The sequence below is a fragment of the Rhinoraja longicauda genome, chromosome 37, assembly GCF_053455715.1.
Source record: "Rhinoraja longicauda isolate Sanriku21f chromosome 37, sRhiLon1.1, whole genome shotgun sequence".
Classification (NCBI taxonomy): Eukaryota; Metazoa; Chordata; class Chondrichthyes; order Rajiformes; family Arhynchobatidae; genus Rhinoraja; species Rhinoraja longicauda.
The window spans coordinates 14,370,491-14,389,980 of record NC_135989.1 but is presented as its reverse complement, the minus strand read 5'-3'; the positions used below and the strand labels follow the sequence as shown (position 1 = coordinate 14,389,980).

At 41.7% G+C, this 19,490-nt stretch overlaps 1 protein-coding gene across 1 annotated transcript in view; it reads right to left on the bottom strand.

The window, feature by feature from the left end:
* Window positions 1-150: 150 nt before the first annotated feature.
* The window catches only part of raver1 (ribonucleoprotein, PTB-binding 1), a 33,433-nt gene continuing 14,093 nt past the window's right edge, over window positions 151-19,490 (bottom strand). Inside the window, exons 3-16 of the mRNA XM_078429677.1 lie at window positions 18,268-18,737; window positions 16,067-16,258; window positions 15,742-15,871; window positions 15,453-15,556; window positions 13,594-13,699; window positions 10,840-11,084; window positions 9,193-9,283; window positions 8,726-8,913; window positions 7,909-7,998; window positions 7,067-7,147; window positions 6,496-6,567; window positions 5,720-5,845; window positions 4,695-4,772; window positions 151-2,902 (exon numbers count right to left, since the gene is read on the bottom strand). Coding sequence (XP_078285803.1) covers window positions 2,756-2,902; window positions 4,695-4,772; window positions 5,720-5,845; window positions 6,496-6,567; window positions 7,067-7,147; window positions 7,909-7,998; window positions 8,726-8,913; window positions 9,193-9,283; window positions 10,840-11,084; window positions 13,594-13,699; window positions 15,453-15,556; window positions 15,742-15,871; window positions 16,067-16,258; window positions 18,268-18,737 — 2,120 coding nt within the window. The 3' untranslated portion in view covers window positions 151-2,755. The remainder of the gene's footprint in view (window positions 2,903-4,694; window positions 4,773-5,719; window positions 5,846-6,495; window positions 6,568-7,066; window positions 7,148-7,908; window positions 7,999-8,725; window positions 8,914-9,192; window positions 9,284-10,839; window positions 11,085-13,593; window positions 13,700-15,452; window positions 15,557-15,741; window positions 15,872-16,066; window positions 16,259-18,267; window positions 18,738-19,490) is intronic.

The following is a 19,490-nucleotide window of genomic DNA, read 5'->3' as shown; positions in this document are numbered from 1 at the left end:
GGAAATAAAGCTGCTTACAGGAAGCAAAAAGCACATATAAAGTTTAAAACATTTGGTCTTTAAATCATATATGTAGGACCAGGTCTGAATACCAAACAGTGGTGCGATTATTTTTTAAAGATTTAAAGACCACTCAACACATGAGAAAATTCCAATTTTATTAGAGATGTAACATATACTCTCCAAACTTGAAATTGCATTTGTTTTCTAACTAATTATGCAGCTAAACATAGGTCCAATGATTAAGACACTATCATCCTTTCAGGCCCTTTAATTATTTCTTGCATCTCTCAGAAGCTGGATGTTCAGATGTACCTGAACAAAGGGAATGCAACCCTCCAGATCTGGGCTCCCATCTGCTGTTATCTCCTCCCCCACATGCTGTTTTGCTGCACATGATGATGATAGCAGTACATTGAGTTTCTCCTCCATCTGTGCATGGCCAAAGGGCTAAACAGTCAACATTCGTCCCCATAATACTGCAGGTGTATTAAAAGGAACGAGTCCTTTATATTTATTCCAGATCCATGCTGCACACGTTATAGTCGCCTGTTTTATTCCTCTCCTTATTCCTTCAGAATGCCATGGCCATTCCCTCCAAGTGCAAGCAGGAACCTTGAGGCAAGCAATTTAACTGGGGTCATCAGACACCAAACCCATTCACTTCCAATTTAAGGCCAAACTGCAAGTGAATCACCATGACTCAGGAGTCAACATCAACCCTTCGAAGAAGAACCAAGGCAGTCAGAAGCTCAATCTCCATCTGAAGTGGGAGAACCAAGCTAAGGGGTCACAACTGGCCAGAGAGGAGGTTGGGGTGCCGGGGGCGGGGAGGGGTTGGAGAGGAGGAGATACTGGGGGCTGGTATCCAGAATTGCTCTTCAGCATTTCATTGAAGAGAAGTTGCAACATCTTGTTGATGTTGGACACCCACTCTTCATTGCAATAAGCCCTCACAATGGCGGGGAATCAAGCCCAATTAGGACTTTATCAGAGTGGATCTGATAGTTTGGCTGTTCTGGAGCCTTGCCTGATGTAATTGCACAGAGTTCCTGCAGTAATATGATCAGGTTAGAGTCAAAGCACAAAGTAAATATGTTGTTGGACGGTGCAACAATATCAGGCTAGGTAAGGTACAAAGGTCTTTATTCATTCATAGTAAGCACTTTCTCACATGCAGTTTATGCACATCAGAACTTTTTTGGGCCCACATTTAGCTATGCCTCTGCACTCCCCACCCTCCCCTGTCCTAATGGCACAAAAAGGTTTCTCAGCCCTTCGCCATTGCCGGTGTTTTTTGTTGGGGGGGGGGGGGGAGTTGGGGGCAGGAGAAAGAGAATAGGTTCCTGCAGAGGAAAATCATCGTTTCTGTAACTCTCGCTGTTCATCGTACTCTTATGATCCCTCGTGAGATCAAGGAAGCCGAGAGAATTTAAATTCCGCTGTGTTGAAATTAAGCAAATTAGACAAATGCTGAGTGAAACCAATTCATTTGCAACTCCCAGAGGGGAGCTAAAGGAGAAGATATATTCTGCAAGCTTCAGACAAAACAGGCCAGTTTACTAGAAAACACAGAGCAGCACAGGTAGTTACTAGTTTCTGCAGCTTTAACCTGGAGCCAGTATCTGAGAAGCTGAAACTATTTCTTATTTACATTTACGCTAGGGTCCCATATTTGCTAGTTTAGGGTTTCTGCCCAAGCCTCACAGGGCAATGCTCAACATAAAAGGACCACGAATTAGCCGACATCAGAAACTTAACATAAAATATTTGCAGAACAAACTTGCGGTAACAAGAAACTAACACAGGCACAAATGCATGCGCCAAATGAAACGGCAAGGACGAAAATAAGTTACCCCTACCACTCAGATTTTTTTTTTTTTTTACGGTAAAAAGGATGAGCATGTAACCCTTTCACTGCAAATAATTCCCTAAAAATTGGATTAAAAATAATTTCTAAATTAAGGCAAAAGTTGATTCACAGAATGAAACGAAAAATTAGGAAAAACACCAAAAATAAATCCATAGATGTTAGGGGTATGCACAAGGACCAGAATCCAGACCAGACAGAGTCATGACAAGCTTTAAAAGCCAAAATTGTGGTGCGGACCAATTAAAACAAAGGGAAAAAACTCAAAAAGAATTCCACTTCCTGGGAAACACTTAAACCAAATAGTACTGTAAATCACGAAAGAGAAATTACAGCTTACAATCCCGGGCTTTGAAGTAAAATACTCGGTTAAAATGTTGATATATAAAGTGCACATTTTGCTGCAGCACCACACACAATGTGGCCACTTACACAGAGACAGGGTCAAATGAGGTTTGTCTGTCACAGTTGCAAGGTAGATATGGTATTTCACAGTTTTAAATTTGCAGAGAACGTACATGCTACATGCACGGTTGAGGTGTTTACTCATCTGCCTCATTCACAGGTCTTCACGACCATGATGTTGTTGACGGGAGACAGAAACGGTGAACTGTTTCCTCCCTTGCTGACCCAGAGCAGGTTTGTCTGCAAGCCCACACTGGGTCATTGTGGAGTTGCCATTCTGAGTGCTGCAGGGCCATGATTCAGTCAGTTCTGCAAGTCCTAGCTTTATGCATATCCCACGCTCAGATACAAGATAGTCCCCTTCCCCCAAAAACATTAAAGGAAACAAAAATGACAGATTAAAAATATCTATACAAGATTTACACCCTTAAGAAAAAAAAAAGAACTGCGTCATTCTAGATGGAAACACCAGGTCCCCAGCTAAAATATCCTCTTCCTCTTCAAGTAAGAGTCGGCGTAATGGCCGCCCAGCCCCTGGGAATGCTGGCCAATGTAGCCTCCCTCTGGGCTGGGCTCAGGTGATGGGATCAGATGAGAAGCACCCCGCTTGTGACCGATCAGTGGAGTCTGCAAAAGAAAGAATCAAGTTTGTGAGTTAATAAGTTGTAGCAGCAGAATTAGGCCATTCGGCCCATCAAGTCTACTCCGCCATTCAATCATGGATGATATACCTTTCCCTTTCAACCCCATTCTCCTGCCTTCTCCCCGTAACCCATGACACCCATACTAATCAAAAATCTCTACCTTAAAAATATCCATTCACATGGCCCCCACAGCCTTCAGTGGTAATGAATTCCACAGAATCACCACCCTCTGACTAAAGAAATTCCTCCTCATATCCTTCCAAAAGGAACGTCCTTTTATTCTGAAGCAATGACCTCTGGTGCTAGACTCTCCCACTAGTGGAAACATCCTCTCCACATCCACGCTATCCAGGTATTTCACTATTCGATAAGTTTCAATGAGGTCTCCCCTCATCCTTCTAAACCCGAGCGAGTACAAGCTCAGTGCCATTAAAAGTTGATCATACATTAACCCACTCATTCCTGGGATCAAGGTCATTTATAGACCAATGTTTAGCTTTTCCATTCCATGACCACCCCGCAATCAAATTTTCAATTCTATGATCCACGCTTCAAACGTCAGCCGTACATGGTGATATTTTACCCCATTACAGCAAGTGACCAAGAATTTGACAGGAGAAAGTAAAATAATCCAGCAAGAAACCTGAAAGTAGACTATAAAAACTACCAGTCTGAAGAAGGCTCTCAACCCAAAATGTCACCTATTCTTTTTCTCCAGAGAGGCTGTCTGACCTGCTGAGTTACTCCAAGATTTTGTGACCATCTTCGTTGTAAACTGACATCTGCAGTTCCTTCCTACACATTTTGTTTATAAACTACCATATGTTTATGAAAAAGATCATCCAAAGTTAAACTTGGCCCTTACAGTCTAAGACTGGAGAAGCAAACAAAGCTCCACCAATGTCTCAATGACTGCTGACCAGTAGCTCTAACATCGACTATAACGAGGTGTTTTGAAAGATTGGCTATGGCCTACACTGACGTCAGTCTTCCAGATAATTGAGACCCATGGCATGGAATACAGGTATGTATTCTTATGAACCTCGGATGATACTTCTGGTGACGCTACTGATAAGGACAAGATTTGCGAGCTCAGCATGCATGAAACTCATTTATACAGTAAGCTTTACGTGGTAACACCAGGAAAAATGTGAACAATCTCATCCATCTTTTGAAGACAACTGGATTTATACCAACGCACTAGACAAATGCATCACCCTGTGGCTCGCACCACCATCACTAACATCATTCCAGCCATGCAATATCCCGACGTTCCTCTGCACTCTCTCCAGCGCAACCACATCCTTCTTACAGCATGGCGACGAGAATGCACTCAATGCTCCAAGAGTAGTCTAACCGATCTTTTATAACGTTGCAACATAACTTACCAACCATTATATTCAGTGCCCCAATAACGACCTCACAAGTTTATAGGAGTAAAATTAGGCCATTTGGCCCATCGAGTCTACTCCTCCATTCAATTATGGCTGATCTCTGTCTCCTAATCCCATTTCACTGCCTTCTCCCCATAACCCTTGAATTTGTCTATCTCTGCCTTAAAAATATCCACTGACGGCATCCACAGCCCTCTGTGACAATGAGTTCCACAGATTAACTACCCTCTGACTAAATGGCTTCTACCCATTCATTCCCGATTTGCAGAAACCTAGATCAGCGGCTATAGCACGAAGCACATTCCTGTGCTCTACAAGGTCATGGCACGTTTCCAACATAAAATGCAAATACATAGAAGCAGGTCAAAATGCGAGTGTTACCTTCAGCAGGGAGCCGGGTGGGGAGTTGGAGGGCCGAGCACCCAGGAGGCCTGCCCCGGAGCTCAGCAGTGAGTTTACCTGCAACAGGACAAAGGGAAGATATCAACAATTATTTAAACAGTAGGAAAAACATAATCATTGGACATCTAGCCCTCATAAAAAGCCTGAGAAAGCTTCTTCCCTCAATGCAAAAAACACATTATTTCTCTAAATTATTAACCAGCCTGAAGATAGAATACAAACCTCAGTCATTTTAAGATAATAGATTTGTTAGTGTTAAAGGGACAAACATTACGAGGATGTTGCCAGGACGAGGGTCTGAGCTATAGGCAGAGGTTGAGTAGGCTGAGACTCTATTGGAGTGCAGGAGGATCAGAGGTGATCTTAGAGGTGTATAAAATCATGAGATGCACAGAGTCTTGCCCAGAGTAGGTGAATCGAGGATCAGAGGACGTAGGTTTAAGGTGAAGGGGAAAAGATTTAATAGGAATCTGAGGGGTAACATTTTCACACAAAGGGTGGTGGGTGTATGGAACAAGCTGCCAGAGGAGGGAGTTGAGGCAGGGAGAAGGGTCTCGACCCAAAACATCACCCATTCCTTCTCACCAGAGATGCTGCCTGCCCCGCTGAGTTACTGCAGCTTTTTGTGTCTATTTTCGGTTTAAACCAGCATCTGCAGTTCCTTCCTACTCTTGAAGAAAGTTAGACAGGTACCCCGATAGGGATGACCTGAGATGCAACTTATTTTGTGTATTCAACTGTGGCATGAGATGTACAAGAAACCCGTTCAGCAGCTGCATTCCACACTTGTCAACGTGAACATAACAGCAAGCTTGCACTCTTAGTTGCTCACATTCCCCCCCACCCCGGCTTTGCTGATAGAATCTTATGCATTGGAGAGTCCATCATACAACAGCCTCGACAGTGTGGGCTATCATTTAACCTATTGTGTCATTGACAAAATATTGCACTTCACAACAGTACGAGTGTGCATAGTGATGCAGCTTCTATCATTGGTGTTCTACCTGGGAGGAGGAGGGGCCCTGTCGGAGTCCCACTCTTAGACCACTAGCGAAATAGGATGTGGGCGAGCTGGAGTACAGTGGGGGTGTGGCAGATTCCAAATCATTGTAGCCACATGGAGTTGATCGCTAAAAAAAAAAAAACAGATGAAACAATCCTTCACTATAAACAGAGATAACTCATTCAACATTTAATTCATTTAAGATCATGCATAACTTCAGGGATGTTGAAAGCTCAGCTAACGTTTACTACTTTATATTCTCCCACCTATAAGGAGCATGACCAATGGAGTCACACAACTGCATTGGTCTCTCTTCAATGGCTCAACTATGAAGCACCCATATACAATCTGGACAGTTTATACTGGCAGGCTCTCTTTCCATGGTCACCATAGTAACCAAAGATGATCTCATTTAGCACAGACTTACACACAAAGCTACTAGGAGGAGAACTTAGATAAAATACCCTCCAATTCTCATTTGTAAGTGGACAAAGATAACTTGATGAACCACTCATGTGGGTTTCTCCAAACAGAGTCAAATACCCCACAGATTGACCTCGGCAGGCTTGAGCAGATTCACATTGTGCATTTAATAGTATCGGCTAACTAATTTAGACACTCCGTAGCTCTGTGCCAAAACAAGAATTTATAATTTTGTTTCCTTAATTAACAACCCTAATCATTCCAGTTCCTGTCAAGACACAAAGCTCAATGGCCGATGAGTATTTTAAAACTAATCCTTTAAGCATTTGAAAGGTTCTTTAGATTAATCTTTACCTGATTTGGGTCAGATTCGTAACCTCCAAGTCCAGAGTCAAGTGGAAGTTGATATCGCTCCATCTCCCTTTCCTACAAATAAAGCGTTGATTAGTTAGACATTCCCAAACAATTCCCCTTCTTAATACATCGTCTCCTTGTTGGGTCAATCCAAATAATATCCAACTGGCCATTGTACACAGGTTATTCAAACATCTATTGTACCCCTATCAACACCATACATTGTTTGCCTCTCTGTCAGTCATAATTGGGAATACCTGACTGCTAGCAACCTTTCTTAACTCAGAATAGCTGAGGCAGACTGTTGTTATCCAACCACTTCAATTGATAGGAATCAGCAGCAAACTCTACGGAGGCACAGAGTCTGAAGAAGGGCCCGAACCGAAACCCATCCTTTATTCTCCAAAGATGGTGCCTGACCCGATGAGTTACTTCAGCACTTTGTGTCTATCCGGTATAAACCAGCATCTGCAGTTTGTTTCTAGAGTCATAATTTTCATTGCTGTGTATTAGGTTAGTACATTATCTTGAACGCTCATTTCGAATCGGGCATTTCCTTTGTAATACTCACATCACTATGATCACGTCCATAGCTGCGCATTCCTCCCATGCCATGGTCACGGGACCTTGAGTATCTCTCCAGCTCTCTATCCTAAACGGAAACAAAATTCAGTCAAACTGTCTTCACTGTAGAAACACTTTGTCAAATTCTCTCTCCTTACATTTACTTGCTCGTCTCTCATTCAGTTGGCTATTATAATCAATCTCAAAGGGACAGTTATCAGATATTTACCCTTCATTGGTCAAACAGCTAAGCCTCGAATCAGCACTCTTGCTCCAACTGGTATTAGCCCCTTTTAGCTCAGTGGACAAATAAAAACCTCAGATTCGTAACTGTTGCTCTGGTGGACAGAAGTCAACTCAATGCTGACATGAAACGGCAGTGGCACAGCGGTAGAGTTGCTGCTTTACAGCAAATGCAGCGCCGGACACCCGGGTTCGATCCCGACTACGGGTACTGTTTGTACGGAGTTTGTACGTTCTCCACGTGACCTGCGTGGAATTTCTCCGAGATCTTCGGTTTCCTCCCACACTCCAAAGACGTACGTTAGTAAATTGGCTTGGTAAATGTAAAAAATGTCCATAGTGTAGGTTGGATAGTGCTAATGTACGGGGATCGCTGGTCGGCACGGACCCGGTGGACCGAAGGGCCTGTTTCCGCACTGTACCTCTAAACTAACCTAAAAAGGAATCAGAGAATTCCTGCTCTGTGTTTTTCCAACCCAACTATCCTTCACATTAAGAGAGCTCCAACATCGCTCCTCAGTGTCATTAAATTGATGAGAACAAGACCCAACCGAGCTCACCCATCCCAAGAATAGCGCATAGAATCTATTTCTTTGTAATATTTACCTCACTCCTGTCACGGCTATATCCTCGATATCTCGGATCACATGATGGCGTATAATGCTCCACATCCCTTTCTCTTTCTCTTTCTCTTTCCTGCCACGATAAAATTTACACAGTTCACTCAAAATATACTTAAGTTTTGCTAAGTGCTTAGTCGCAACGGTTAAGGTTGGCATGCTAATGCATAGAAAGCAATTACTCCCCTCTAGCACCAGCAACAAGATGTTCCAATAGAGATCGATGGAAATCCAGAAGAACAAGAAACTGAGACCTTCCAGTATTTCACAGAGATTATGCATGGGATGAACCCACTCCACTCTTAAGTGTTGTTAGTGGAAAGGCAGATATTGGACAAGGCACTAAGAGAACCTTTTTGTTTAGATTCAAATAGAACCACAGTTCTTCAAAACCCACCCGAGTTGGCACATAGGACTTCGATTTAACATTAATGAAGTACTTCCTCGCATAAAAGTTGCAGAATATATATTTTTAGCAACGTATTCTCAAATCCAATTTAAGTAGTTTCCCCTCCCCATAGTATTTCAAAAGCTGGATGCAATCGGACTCCCACTGTTGTCTAATGCAATTACAACTCTTGCCTGAATTTAATAACATTTCCCGTTTCGGAATGAGCTGTAGAGAGATTTCACAAATAAGTAGTTGTTGAATGGACAATATTCTGTGGATAAAAACTAAAAAAATATATATTTGCACAAGCTTGTTAGTCACAGCAAATTATAACTTTGTCTAAAAAAGGTTCAATGGCAGATGGCAATACCTAATTATGCTAAAATCCAACACCCTGGCAACAAAGACATACCTGCCCATAGTCCCTGTAAGAATGGTTGTAATTATCATAGTTTTCCATGCTGCCATAACTCGATTGACTGCCTCCAGTCTCTGGATAATCACCGATGCTAGATCCATGATGAATTCGGGGGCTGGAGCTTGGGTAGTTTCCCAGAAGACCAGTACTGTGCCCATAGGACATTGAATTACTGGTGTTGGCTGTTGAAGAGGAGAGCATTATCAATGTTAAAGCCAATATATAGTTTTGATGTAGGATATGGCAGGTATCGGCAAGGGGGATCAAGGGAGTCTCTTTAGGAATGTAGAGTATGTAAGAGAAAATCAAAGGGAAAGTCACAGAACTCACCAGCAATCTTTCACTTTCATTGCAGAGCATGTCACAGAACAAAAAGCAACAGCCAACCTTTTTTTACCACATTGTCCCCATCTTTTGCCATTTGAACAAAAGTAAAATATACCTTATAGATTGTTCCTTACCAGACAGATTAGTTGGGAACACACTTCGTAGATTGAGGTATGGATTTTGAGGCATTCGCAGATCTTTTGGTGGCTCTCCCAACAGAGATGGCTGCAACAGAAATTTGGTGGTATTCATGACTGGATCAACTACACCAGTAAATACATCAATGCTTGTTAACACAAATAGTTTTATCTTCATTCTAATAAATGTTCTTCCATTCCCTATTGCATTCCAGAGCGATGCAAGTTTAAATTTATCAAGAGATATTTGCAAATCTTTCTGTACCACAACCAATTCCATAGCACCATTAACACAGTAAAAACATCATGGTGCTTCACACAAATGTTGTCAAGCAAAATTTGACTACAATCTGACTTCTAGCGCAGATAACCAAAACATTGATCATGGAAGGGAGACATAGACCAAAGATGGGTCCCAACCCAAAATGCTGCATGACCGAAAGAGTTCCTCCAGCACTTGCAATTGATCAAATAAGTTGAACTTTAGTTTTACAGGAATTAGTGTTCATTGATCCATACTGCTTACTATTAATATTGTACAAGGCAGACATTTATATTCCCAAGATAGACACAAAATGTTGGAGTACCTCAGAGAAGGAATGGGTGACGTTTCGGGTCGAGACCCTTCTTCAGACTTATATTCCCATTTGTTATTCTCCTATGCAGTGTTTCTAGTCGAACAATCTTTCTATCATTGCCCATAATTAGGGACAGAATATCTGAAGTGCAGTTTGAACAGTTGAGTATAGGAGCAAAGAAGTCCTTCTGCAGTTGCACAGGGCCCTAGTGAGACAGCACCTGGAGTACTGTGTGCAGTTTTGGTCTCCAAATTTGAGGAAGGATATTCTTGCTATTGAGGGTGTGCAGCGTAGGTTTACTAGGTTAATTCCCGGAATGGCGGGACTGTCATATGTTGAAAGACTGGAGCGACTAGGCTTGTATACACTGGAATTTAGGATGAGAGGGGATCTTATCGAAACATATAAGATTATTAAGGGGTTGGACACGTTAGAGGCAGGAAACATGCTCCCAATGTTGGGGGAAGTCCAGAACCAGGGGCCACAGTTTACAAATAAGGGGTAGGCCATTTAGAACAGAGATGAGGAAAAACTTTTTCAGTCAGAGAGTTGTGAATCTGTGGAATTCTCTGCCTCAGAAGGCAGTGGAGGCCAATTCTCTGAATGCATTCAAGAGAGAGCTAGATAGAGCTCTTCAGGATAGCGGAGTCAGGGGGTATGGGGAGAAGGCAGGAACGGGGTACTGATTGAGAATGACCAGCCATGATCACATTGAATGGTGGTGCTGGCTCGAAGGGCCGAATGGCCTCCTCCTGCACCTATTGTCTATTGTCTACATTTCAGAACTTGAACAGACTTTTCTTTCAGTCAGTTTAGGTAGAGATCACAATGTAAAAGATAAGAGGAAGAGGTTTAAATTAATCTCAGGCATCAGTTCGTATTTTCTAGTGCAAACACTCCTCTAGGATAATCACTTTCCTAGCATTCTTTTAAGAATAAATTGGCTCTGCAGGAATAAACTTCCACTATCTACAATACTCTACAATATTCATAATCTACAATCTATAACACAATACGTATCCCTAAACTAAACGGAGGTAAGACCATATGATTAAGTCCATCTCACCCCTGATGTAGCCAAGCCAGCCTCTTGAGACATATTCTGGTTCCTTTGTTTCTTCAAATCATTGAGCACAGCACCCAGGATAGAGGTGGGGATTCCTTGCAGAGGAGCTGGAGGAGAGGAGACTTGCCGAGAGTGAGATGGATTCTCCATCATGCCCATCGCATCTGCCGGCATTTGTCCATGATATTGTTGGTTTGGCATTGGCATCATAGGTGGATTCAGATGTCCCCTTTCAGAATTCAGTCCTGCAAAGGGGATAAATAATAAAAGATCAGAAAATAATTTAATTAAAATACAGACTGAAACCTTAATTAAACCAGAAGTAATTCTTCAATAACACAATTCAAAGAGGGACACTGTCATCTTCAAATAACATTACAGATACGCTACTTCTACAATTCATTGTTCTAAAAGGAAAGTCCTGAGATCTAAAATTACAATAGGAAGTTCTCTAAAATGGACAGATGGGTTGCCAAAGAACCTTTTACCTCACAGCCTGGAGTTTCAGGAAGTTGTCAACTTAAAGACAGGCCCTCAGAAAGAAAGAGAAACTGAAGAGGAAGGGGTAATGACAGACTGCTCAAAAACAGTCACTGATGAAGATAGGCTGAGGACCATCAATCCAGTTGGCTTATTGGCCAAAGCATTTTATTTTTCTGAAAGTGGTATTTGAATAACATGGGAAAAATTAAAAAGGTTAAAAATATATATTGTGTTGATTCTAGTCATTACAAAATCAATCCTTCGACAAGGTCCCACATAGGAGATTAGTGGGCAAAATTAGAGCACATGGTATTGGGGGTAGGGTACTGACATGGATAGAAAATTGGTTGACAGACAGAAAGCAAAGAGTGGGGATAAATGGGTCCCTTTCGGAATGGCAGGCAGTGACCAGTGGGGTACCGCAAGGTTCGGTGCTGGGACCCCAGCTATTTACGATATACATTAATGACTTAGATGAAGGGATTAAAAGTACCATTAGCAAATTTGCAGATGATACTAAGCTGGGGGGTAGTGTGAATTGTGAGGAAGATGCAATAAGGCTGCAGGGTGACTTGGACAGGTTGTGTGAGTGGGCGGATACATGGCAGATGCAGTTTAATGTAGATAAGTGTGAGGTTATTCACTTTGGAAGTAAGAATAGAAAGGCAGATTATTATCTGAATGGTGTCAAGTTAGGAAGAGGGGATGTTCAACGAGATCTGGGTGTCCTAGTGCATCAGTCACTGAAAGGAAGCATGCAGGTACAGCAGGCAGTGAAGAAAGCCAATGGAATGTTGGCCTTCATAACAAGAGGAGTTGAGTATAGGAGCAAAGAGGTGCTTCTACAGTTGTACCGGGCCCTGGTGAGACCGCACCTGGAGTACTGTGTGCAGTTTTGGTCTCCAAATTTGAGGAAGGATATTCTTGCTATTGAGGGCGTGCAGCGTAGGTTCACTAGGTTAATTCCCGGAATGGCGGGACTGTCGTATGTTGAAAGGCTAGAGCAATTAGGCTTGTATACACTGGAATATAGAAGGATGAGGGGGATCTTATTGAAACATATAAGATAATTAGGGGATTTGGACACATTAGAGGCAGGAAACATGTTCCCAATGTTGGGGGAGTCCAGAACAAGGGGCCACAGTTTAAGAATAAGGGGTAGGCCATTTAGAACGGAGATGAGGAAGAACTTTTTCAGTCAGAGAGTGGTGAAGGTGTGGAATTCTCTGCCTCAGAAGGCAGTGGAGGCCAGTTTGTTGGATGCTTTCAAGAGAGAGCTGGATAGAGCTCTTAAGGATAGCGGAGTGAGGGGGTATGGGGAGAAGGCAGGAACGGGGTACTGATTGAGAGTGATCAGCCATGATCGCATTGAATGGCGGTGCTGGCTCGAAGGGCTGAATGGCCTACTCCTGCACCTATTGTCTAATCCAATTACATTGGTTATAAACTTTACAAATGATTAAATGGCATACGGAAAGCTCAGAATAAAAAGGTCTTCCAGATCCTCCATCATCATGTCATCTTACATGGCGTCTAAATGGAGCAGAATATCTCTTGTGGCCCATGACATTGGGAGACCTTCTCCGCCATAGGCCTTGGGTCCTTCATTTATGATCTGTTCAGCTGCATGATGCCACACTGATCTTGCTCATTGACCCACTCTGGAGAAGGTGACGCCAGTTGAAAGTTACTGTGAAATAATTACCACTGAGCAGCAGGAAAGTGGCTACTGAAAGACATATGTCAAGCCACTGACTCATGAGCTAACTTGCCTGCTTTGACTCACCAAGTCACAATCTTGAGATGTCCGTGACATTGGCATGGCCCCTCAGTATTTTGCCTGGGCAATAAGCAAGTTAATGATTTGATGGCGATACTCAATAGAAAATTAGAGAGCAAAGTTGATTTGATGATAAGAGGCAGAAGGGAGCAGTCGACTGATTTTAATATGACGGGATGTCTGGAATTAGTATACCGCAGGGATGGATACTGGGACTACATAATATCTAGGACATGTACAGTAAAGTGTTGGGAACTCAAGAGTTATGATGTACAGAAGGACTTTGGTCTGGCAACACAGTTGGATTAGGTAGTAAATCATGTCATTTATAAATCTTATTTATCCTTGGAATATTACTGCTGAGGTGACCCGTTGTCTTGTCAAATACATTTCATTGTACCGTTGACCCTGTGCCAACCTACATATGAAAAAAATATATATTATTATTATTAAATAAAGTACTTGGCATGGTTTCCAAAACTTGGTCATACCTGACGGTGAATTACCAAGAAGCCCTTTTCCTGGTTGTGGTGGTCCTCCAAGTCCTGGGTTTTGTTGCAAAGCTGCTAAAGGAGATTCACCCAGAATCCCAGGCTTCTGAAAAACACACACAGACAATGCTGTACTTGTGCCTGGCCAAGGAATGCTCAATTCATTTGAATGGAATCATAGAACAGTACACCAGGCCACCATTCCGCCCATCCAGCATGGGTCAGGTCATTCCAACAAAAATCAAATCAATTCCATCAAAAATTAACACGTAAAGAAATTAATTTTTTGGGTTGGCACAATGTATCTGCAATCACCCTCACTTTTCTCCCCAAAACAGAAAGCCGGCCTCATATCATAAGCGTTCACGTCGTGGGGTTGGAAGCTGGAAGTGTCCTGAGCTAATTCTGCTACCACCATCGTCTACTGTACAAGTGATGGCTTCCACTGATTGTCGCCGGAAGCTTGCGCCCTTTTCAGGACGAACGATGACAGTGATGTAACATTTGAATGATGGACTCGAAAGAAGAACAGAAAGCCATCAACAGCTATGTGAAGAAATCTCTATTGAATCCACATGGTTCTTGAGAGAACACCATTAGGTAGAATAATTCTCTTCCATTTGTCTTGAATGTACCAATCACTGGAACACGGAGTGTAGGATAAGCCAAAGCACAACTCCCATCTCATACCTTATTTGTCCAACATACCATCACTTTTGCTGTAATTGTCATCTTTAATTTCTCTAATTTCATCCCTAGCTGGATCATTATTAATATATATGTATTAATAATGTATGTAAATCATTAAATAGTTTTATGTTTCCTTTCCTTGCAACATGTGTTGAGATCAGACGTTAATTAAGGAGCCTCCTTCTCAATTCAGCCCTTTTAGCACATTTAATTTTAATTAATCCCAATTAGCTGTTTTAAAGGCCTTTTCATTTTGAATTCAAGAGAATTCAACTTGACTCTTGCATTGCTAAATCTGCCACCTGGTTCTCTTGTCAATAACAGCAGGATGTGCACAGCCAGCTCATGGATGTAATATCCTGGAATCTGAACCAATGTGCAAACAACAACTGACTTCCATCCCAAAAAATGGTGTATTTTCAACTACTCATACAGATTTCACCGAGCAAAGCCAGCTGATTATAGCATAAATTTCACTGGCAACTCAATGAAAGGGTGCAAGATACAATCTGCAAGAATCGGCACAAATGCAAATCAAATGAGGGTTAGAAGGTTATGAGACCATTCTAAAACACCAACCACTCTTTTCAATGTGGTTACGATAGGCACATTGATGAAGATGGGGTAATTAGAGCAAAACTATTGAGGCACAGAAATAGGAAGCTGCAGAGACCGACTGCCGACGACTTTTCTACATCAGTTTCATATAAATGGAAGGCAAAGATCATCCACAATGCGCAAGAAAAATGTTGTTATCATCTGCTGGATTATATAATTTTAGTCATTCCTGTAGTTCCTTCAATCATGCAATGATCTGGAGTCAATATGGCTGAAAATCATTCCAAACACAAGAGGACAAAACAAAGAGAAAGGATTTAAACCAAGAAAGTTTAAATTGAAATAAAGTTCAATTAAGTAAATGAGACACTTGCAGAACTGCCAACGATTTCATGGTGAGCATGTTTTACTCGGGGTAATAACAAAACCATCAATGCTTCATGACAGTAACTCATATTTACATTTCAGCAAAAGAGAAAAAAAGTAGAGACTGGTGCAATTACTGGAAACACTACGCCTTATTAAAATTGTAATCCTTTCAAGTTTGTACTCAGGCTTCAAAGCAAATATTCTAATCTCTTTACCCTTTGCAAGTGTACGAAGAGATTTACCTGGACTTGTGCTGGATTTTGGCTCTGTAAAAGTAACTGCAGGAGGGCGGCACTTAAACCAGGATTCCCCAAAAGTGGCATTGTTGGGGCAGCTCCTAAAATTCCTGAAAGAAACGAAAAATTGATATCCATTGAAAAAGATGCTAGAAATCTGAAAAATAAAAAGCATATTGGAAACACTCGCTGTAACAATTACAACTACTGCATCCTGCACACTGTAAACAACCCAAGGAAGATAGTGGTTAGCATTAAATGTACATCCATCTGCAGCTGACGCACTGTTACTTACCCTGCAGCCCAGCAGCTCCTCCATGGATCAGTGGGTTTAAGAGAAACTGCAGTGTTGCTGGATTATTAAGACTGTTCAGAATCTGCACGGGATTAGGCTCCGGGAGAAGACCTTTCCCACGGTTCATTGCCTAGGACAAGAATGAAAACAAATGAAGACTATATTTAATGACTACGTTATTAGAAGTGAATGGAATGTTCAAGATTGAACTAGGCTTTCCTAATAAACCGCTAAGATCTCTATTTCCATTCAGTCTATATTTTAAACATTATGATGATCAAACGCTCTAAATCAGCACACGAGAGTAAAGGTGAAGCTGACTCACCATAGCTTGAGCTGCTATCAGGGCAGGAAGCATGCTCCGTCCCGGGGGTCCAGGTGCACAAAATGACACCCGAATGTGGTTGCCGCCGACCCATATGCCATCCATCTCTTGCTGCACATCCTCTGCTTTGTCTGCAGTTTCATATTCCACAACAGCAAAACCTCGAAATTGCCCATCGGGTCCTTGAGCCAGCTGTATCAAAAAGAAAATAGAACATGGGTGAGCGGGGCAAGGAATAAACAAAGGTAAACAAGCAAACAAGATCATGATCCTCAGGGGTTGGTGGTTTATTCTCTGAAACTACTCTCAAAAATCAAAATACATGTCAATAGGCCATAAAACCATTCATTCCACAACTGAAGTGTAATCCCTGACAGAAGGAAGGCTCGTGTGGCCAAAGTATCAAGGTAAGCAGTTTGCTGTATAGGCTTGAGATCACAAGAAATTTCTGCAAACAGTTGAAAATCCTATGTGCCCACTATTGAAGAGGGTTGCAAGGCCAAATCACTGGATCTATTGAAACTCAATAGTGAAGAATGCTGGACAGTCGGGGTCAAGGGATATAGGGATGGAGTGGGAAACTGGACAACACACAAAGTCTGTCATAACTTTATTGAAGGGTGGAGAAGGCATGAAAGTCCATATTTGTTTCCTCCTTTTTTATGTTCATAACCTCAAAAGCCTTGCAAAATTAGTTATCCTCAACAGTATTTTTCAAAAATGTACTTTATAGTGCATGCATCGAGGCAAGCCTGAATAGTTATAGTGCAAAAACTGAAATATTGTGAAGATTTAGCGGATGCTCCTCATCATATGAATGCAGACAATCAGCGGTGACGAATACCGATCCTCTGGATTTACAGAGGAAGAATTCAGCATGCTGTGCTTGGAGCAAGCTGACTTTTATCTGGCAAAGAACCACGGCACAATTAAAAATAATATAGAGTCATTTTGAGAGCACTTAGTAATCTCTTGCAACTAAGTGGAAATTAATCTTGAATTTCAACCTACTCTGTCATAAAATAGCAGAAAACAAAACAGAATTAGCAGCAGCCAGCTGTGCAACCCAGTACAGCATTTCACAAGAATCAAATTTGCAATAAGTGCTATAAAATCAACCCATGAAAAGTCACTAATTTGTTGGAAATGAGAATGAGTGTTCCTGCTGCACCAATCACACAACATAAACCAGTGTTTGATTACACTTTTGTGCGAGAAAACTATTGAATCTGAAGCGTGCACCAAGTCTGCCATATCGCATCCAGACTGCACCAACTAATCGACCTATTGAAGTTGTAGTCCTAGTAAAAAATACTGTACTGGTTTAGCAGTCTTTTCATGCCATGTTCATTACTTCAGTTGTTCAGTATCATTCCTTATTTTCTTCAGTTCAACTGCCAAGGAATGATGAAAGACCTAACGCTGCCATCTCCTCTGATGAATACCAAAATTATTTATTGGACTAGAATATCCAGCATGTACAACACCCTTTCTATCTCCCGAGTAACAATTTCAAAATATGTACTGCAATTTGCAATGGCTTCAATTTTGTGCTACAAATGAGATCATCCTAATCATTAGCACATTCAGGATGTTCCTCTTCCTTAAGACCAAGGTTTATCAAACAAGTATTTTCCTAAAGAAACCAAGAGGCAGCTAAAATTGATCAATTTAAGATGGAACGTTGTCTCATCCATGAAGAGAAATCAAATAGTACAGGCCTTACTCACTGTTGTCTACAAAATGAGATAACCTCAAATAAATGTACAGATAGGGCATATAGTCCCAGGATTCAATAATATTTATTAACATCTGGGATGAGGAAAACCTTTTTTCACTCAGAGCCTATCCATTTTATACTGCTTTGGATGCTCATTTAAGGGCAAGATCATGAGATGTTTGGGGCACGAAGAGAATCGGATGTTGGAGATAGGCTATGATAATTTTAAAGGGGCCAGTCATTAAAGTTTTACTACCTCATGCAACGTCACTAGTATAGAAACAAAAGCAGAAGACAACTATCCACCTGCAACATCTGTACCATTAAAAAGGCTGAAAAGTTACAAATAAATAATTGAAGTAAAACTAAGCAAGCCTTTGCCACACAGAATGCTGGTTATTAATAATGGAGAATAGGATGCTCATAGGTTTAATCATCCTAGACTTTAAGAATGCCTGCATCCCAAGACTATTGGTCATACCTGACAGTAGACTGGTTGATGGAGACTGCTGAAGTCTTGACTGAGTCCCTCCAGGTCTTTGTAATCATGTGGTAGTTTGTCCACACACAGGCACTTAGAATGCGTGAGATCAAGAGTCAGTTGGTTCACATCTGTCCAGTGAACATAGAGGGTCCGCGTACCCATCTGCTTTCCCAGCAGCTCCGATTTAGCACGCGCAGCAGAGTCCTTCTTCATGTATTCCACAAAACCATAGCCTTTAGAGTGTCCAGAGACCTCGCTGTACACAAGAAAGCATCGTTCCAGGTTCCCAAAAGGCCGCACTAACTCCTCAAATTGCTGCTGAGTGAAGGAGCGTGGCAGATTGGCAATGCACAGCAGAGCATCGGTAGGCTGCAGCTGGACTGAAATCTCTCGGTCTCGCAATGTGGACTGGTGAAGTTTCTCAATGGCAGAGTTTGCTTGGTCCCTGTTTAAGAGCGTGACAAAGGCTAGAAATAAACAAGAAAACAAATCATTAATACAATATAACTGATATATTCCAAAGAGCTTTCTAATGGTTTCTCAGTGAATGGAGTCAAGGAAAAATAGGAATAGTTCACGTCTTTAGTTTGCATGGAAGGCTGTTGGGAGTGGAGAGGTGGGGTAAAATCTGAACCTTATTCACATGTAGATAGTTGTTTAAGTGAAATCTTATTGAGGATGATAAAAGTATAAAAAAGGCAACACTGGTATACATTATTACTTAAGTACAAATTAGAAAATATAAATCAGATGTATAAATTGAAAGAATATATTCAGAAATATCCAAAACTAAAGCTTACAAAGAATGATACATTTTTCAGGTCTATTAATAAAAGAACTGGGAGGTTATTTTAATGAACCAGACAGGGATGAACAGAATCAAGTGACATGACTCTACAAATTGAGAGGGAGAAGGGAAAATCGGAAGTGTCAGTATTACAGTATAGCAAAGGGGATTGCAGAGGCATGAGGCAAGAGCTGGCCAGAATTGACTGGAAGGAGGCCCTAGCAGGGAAGACGGCGGAACAGCAATGGCAGGTATTCCTGGGAATAATGCAGAAGTTGCTGGATCCATTTATCCCAAAGAGGAGGAAAGATTCCAAGGGGAGTAAGAGGCACCCATGGCTGACAAGGGAAGTCAAGGACAGCATATAAATAAAAGAGAAGTACAACAAAGCAAAGAAGAGTGGGAAGCCAGAGGATTGGGACTCTTTTAAAGA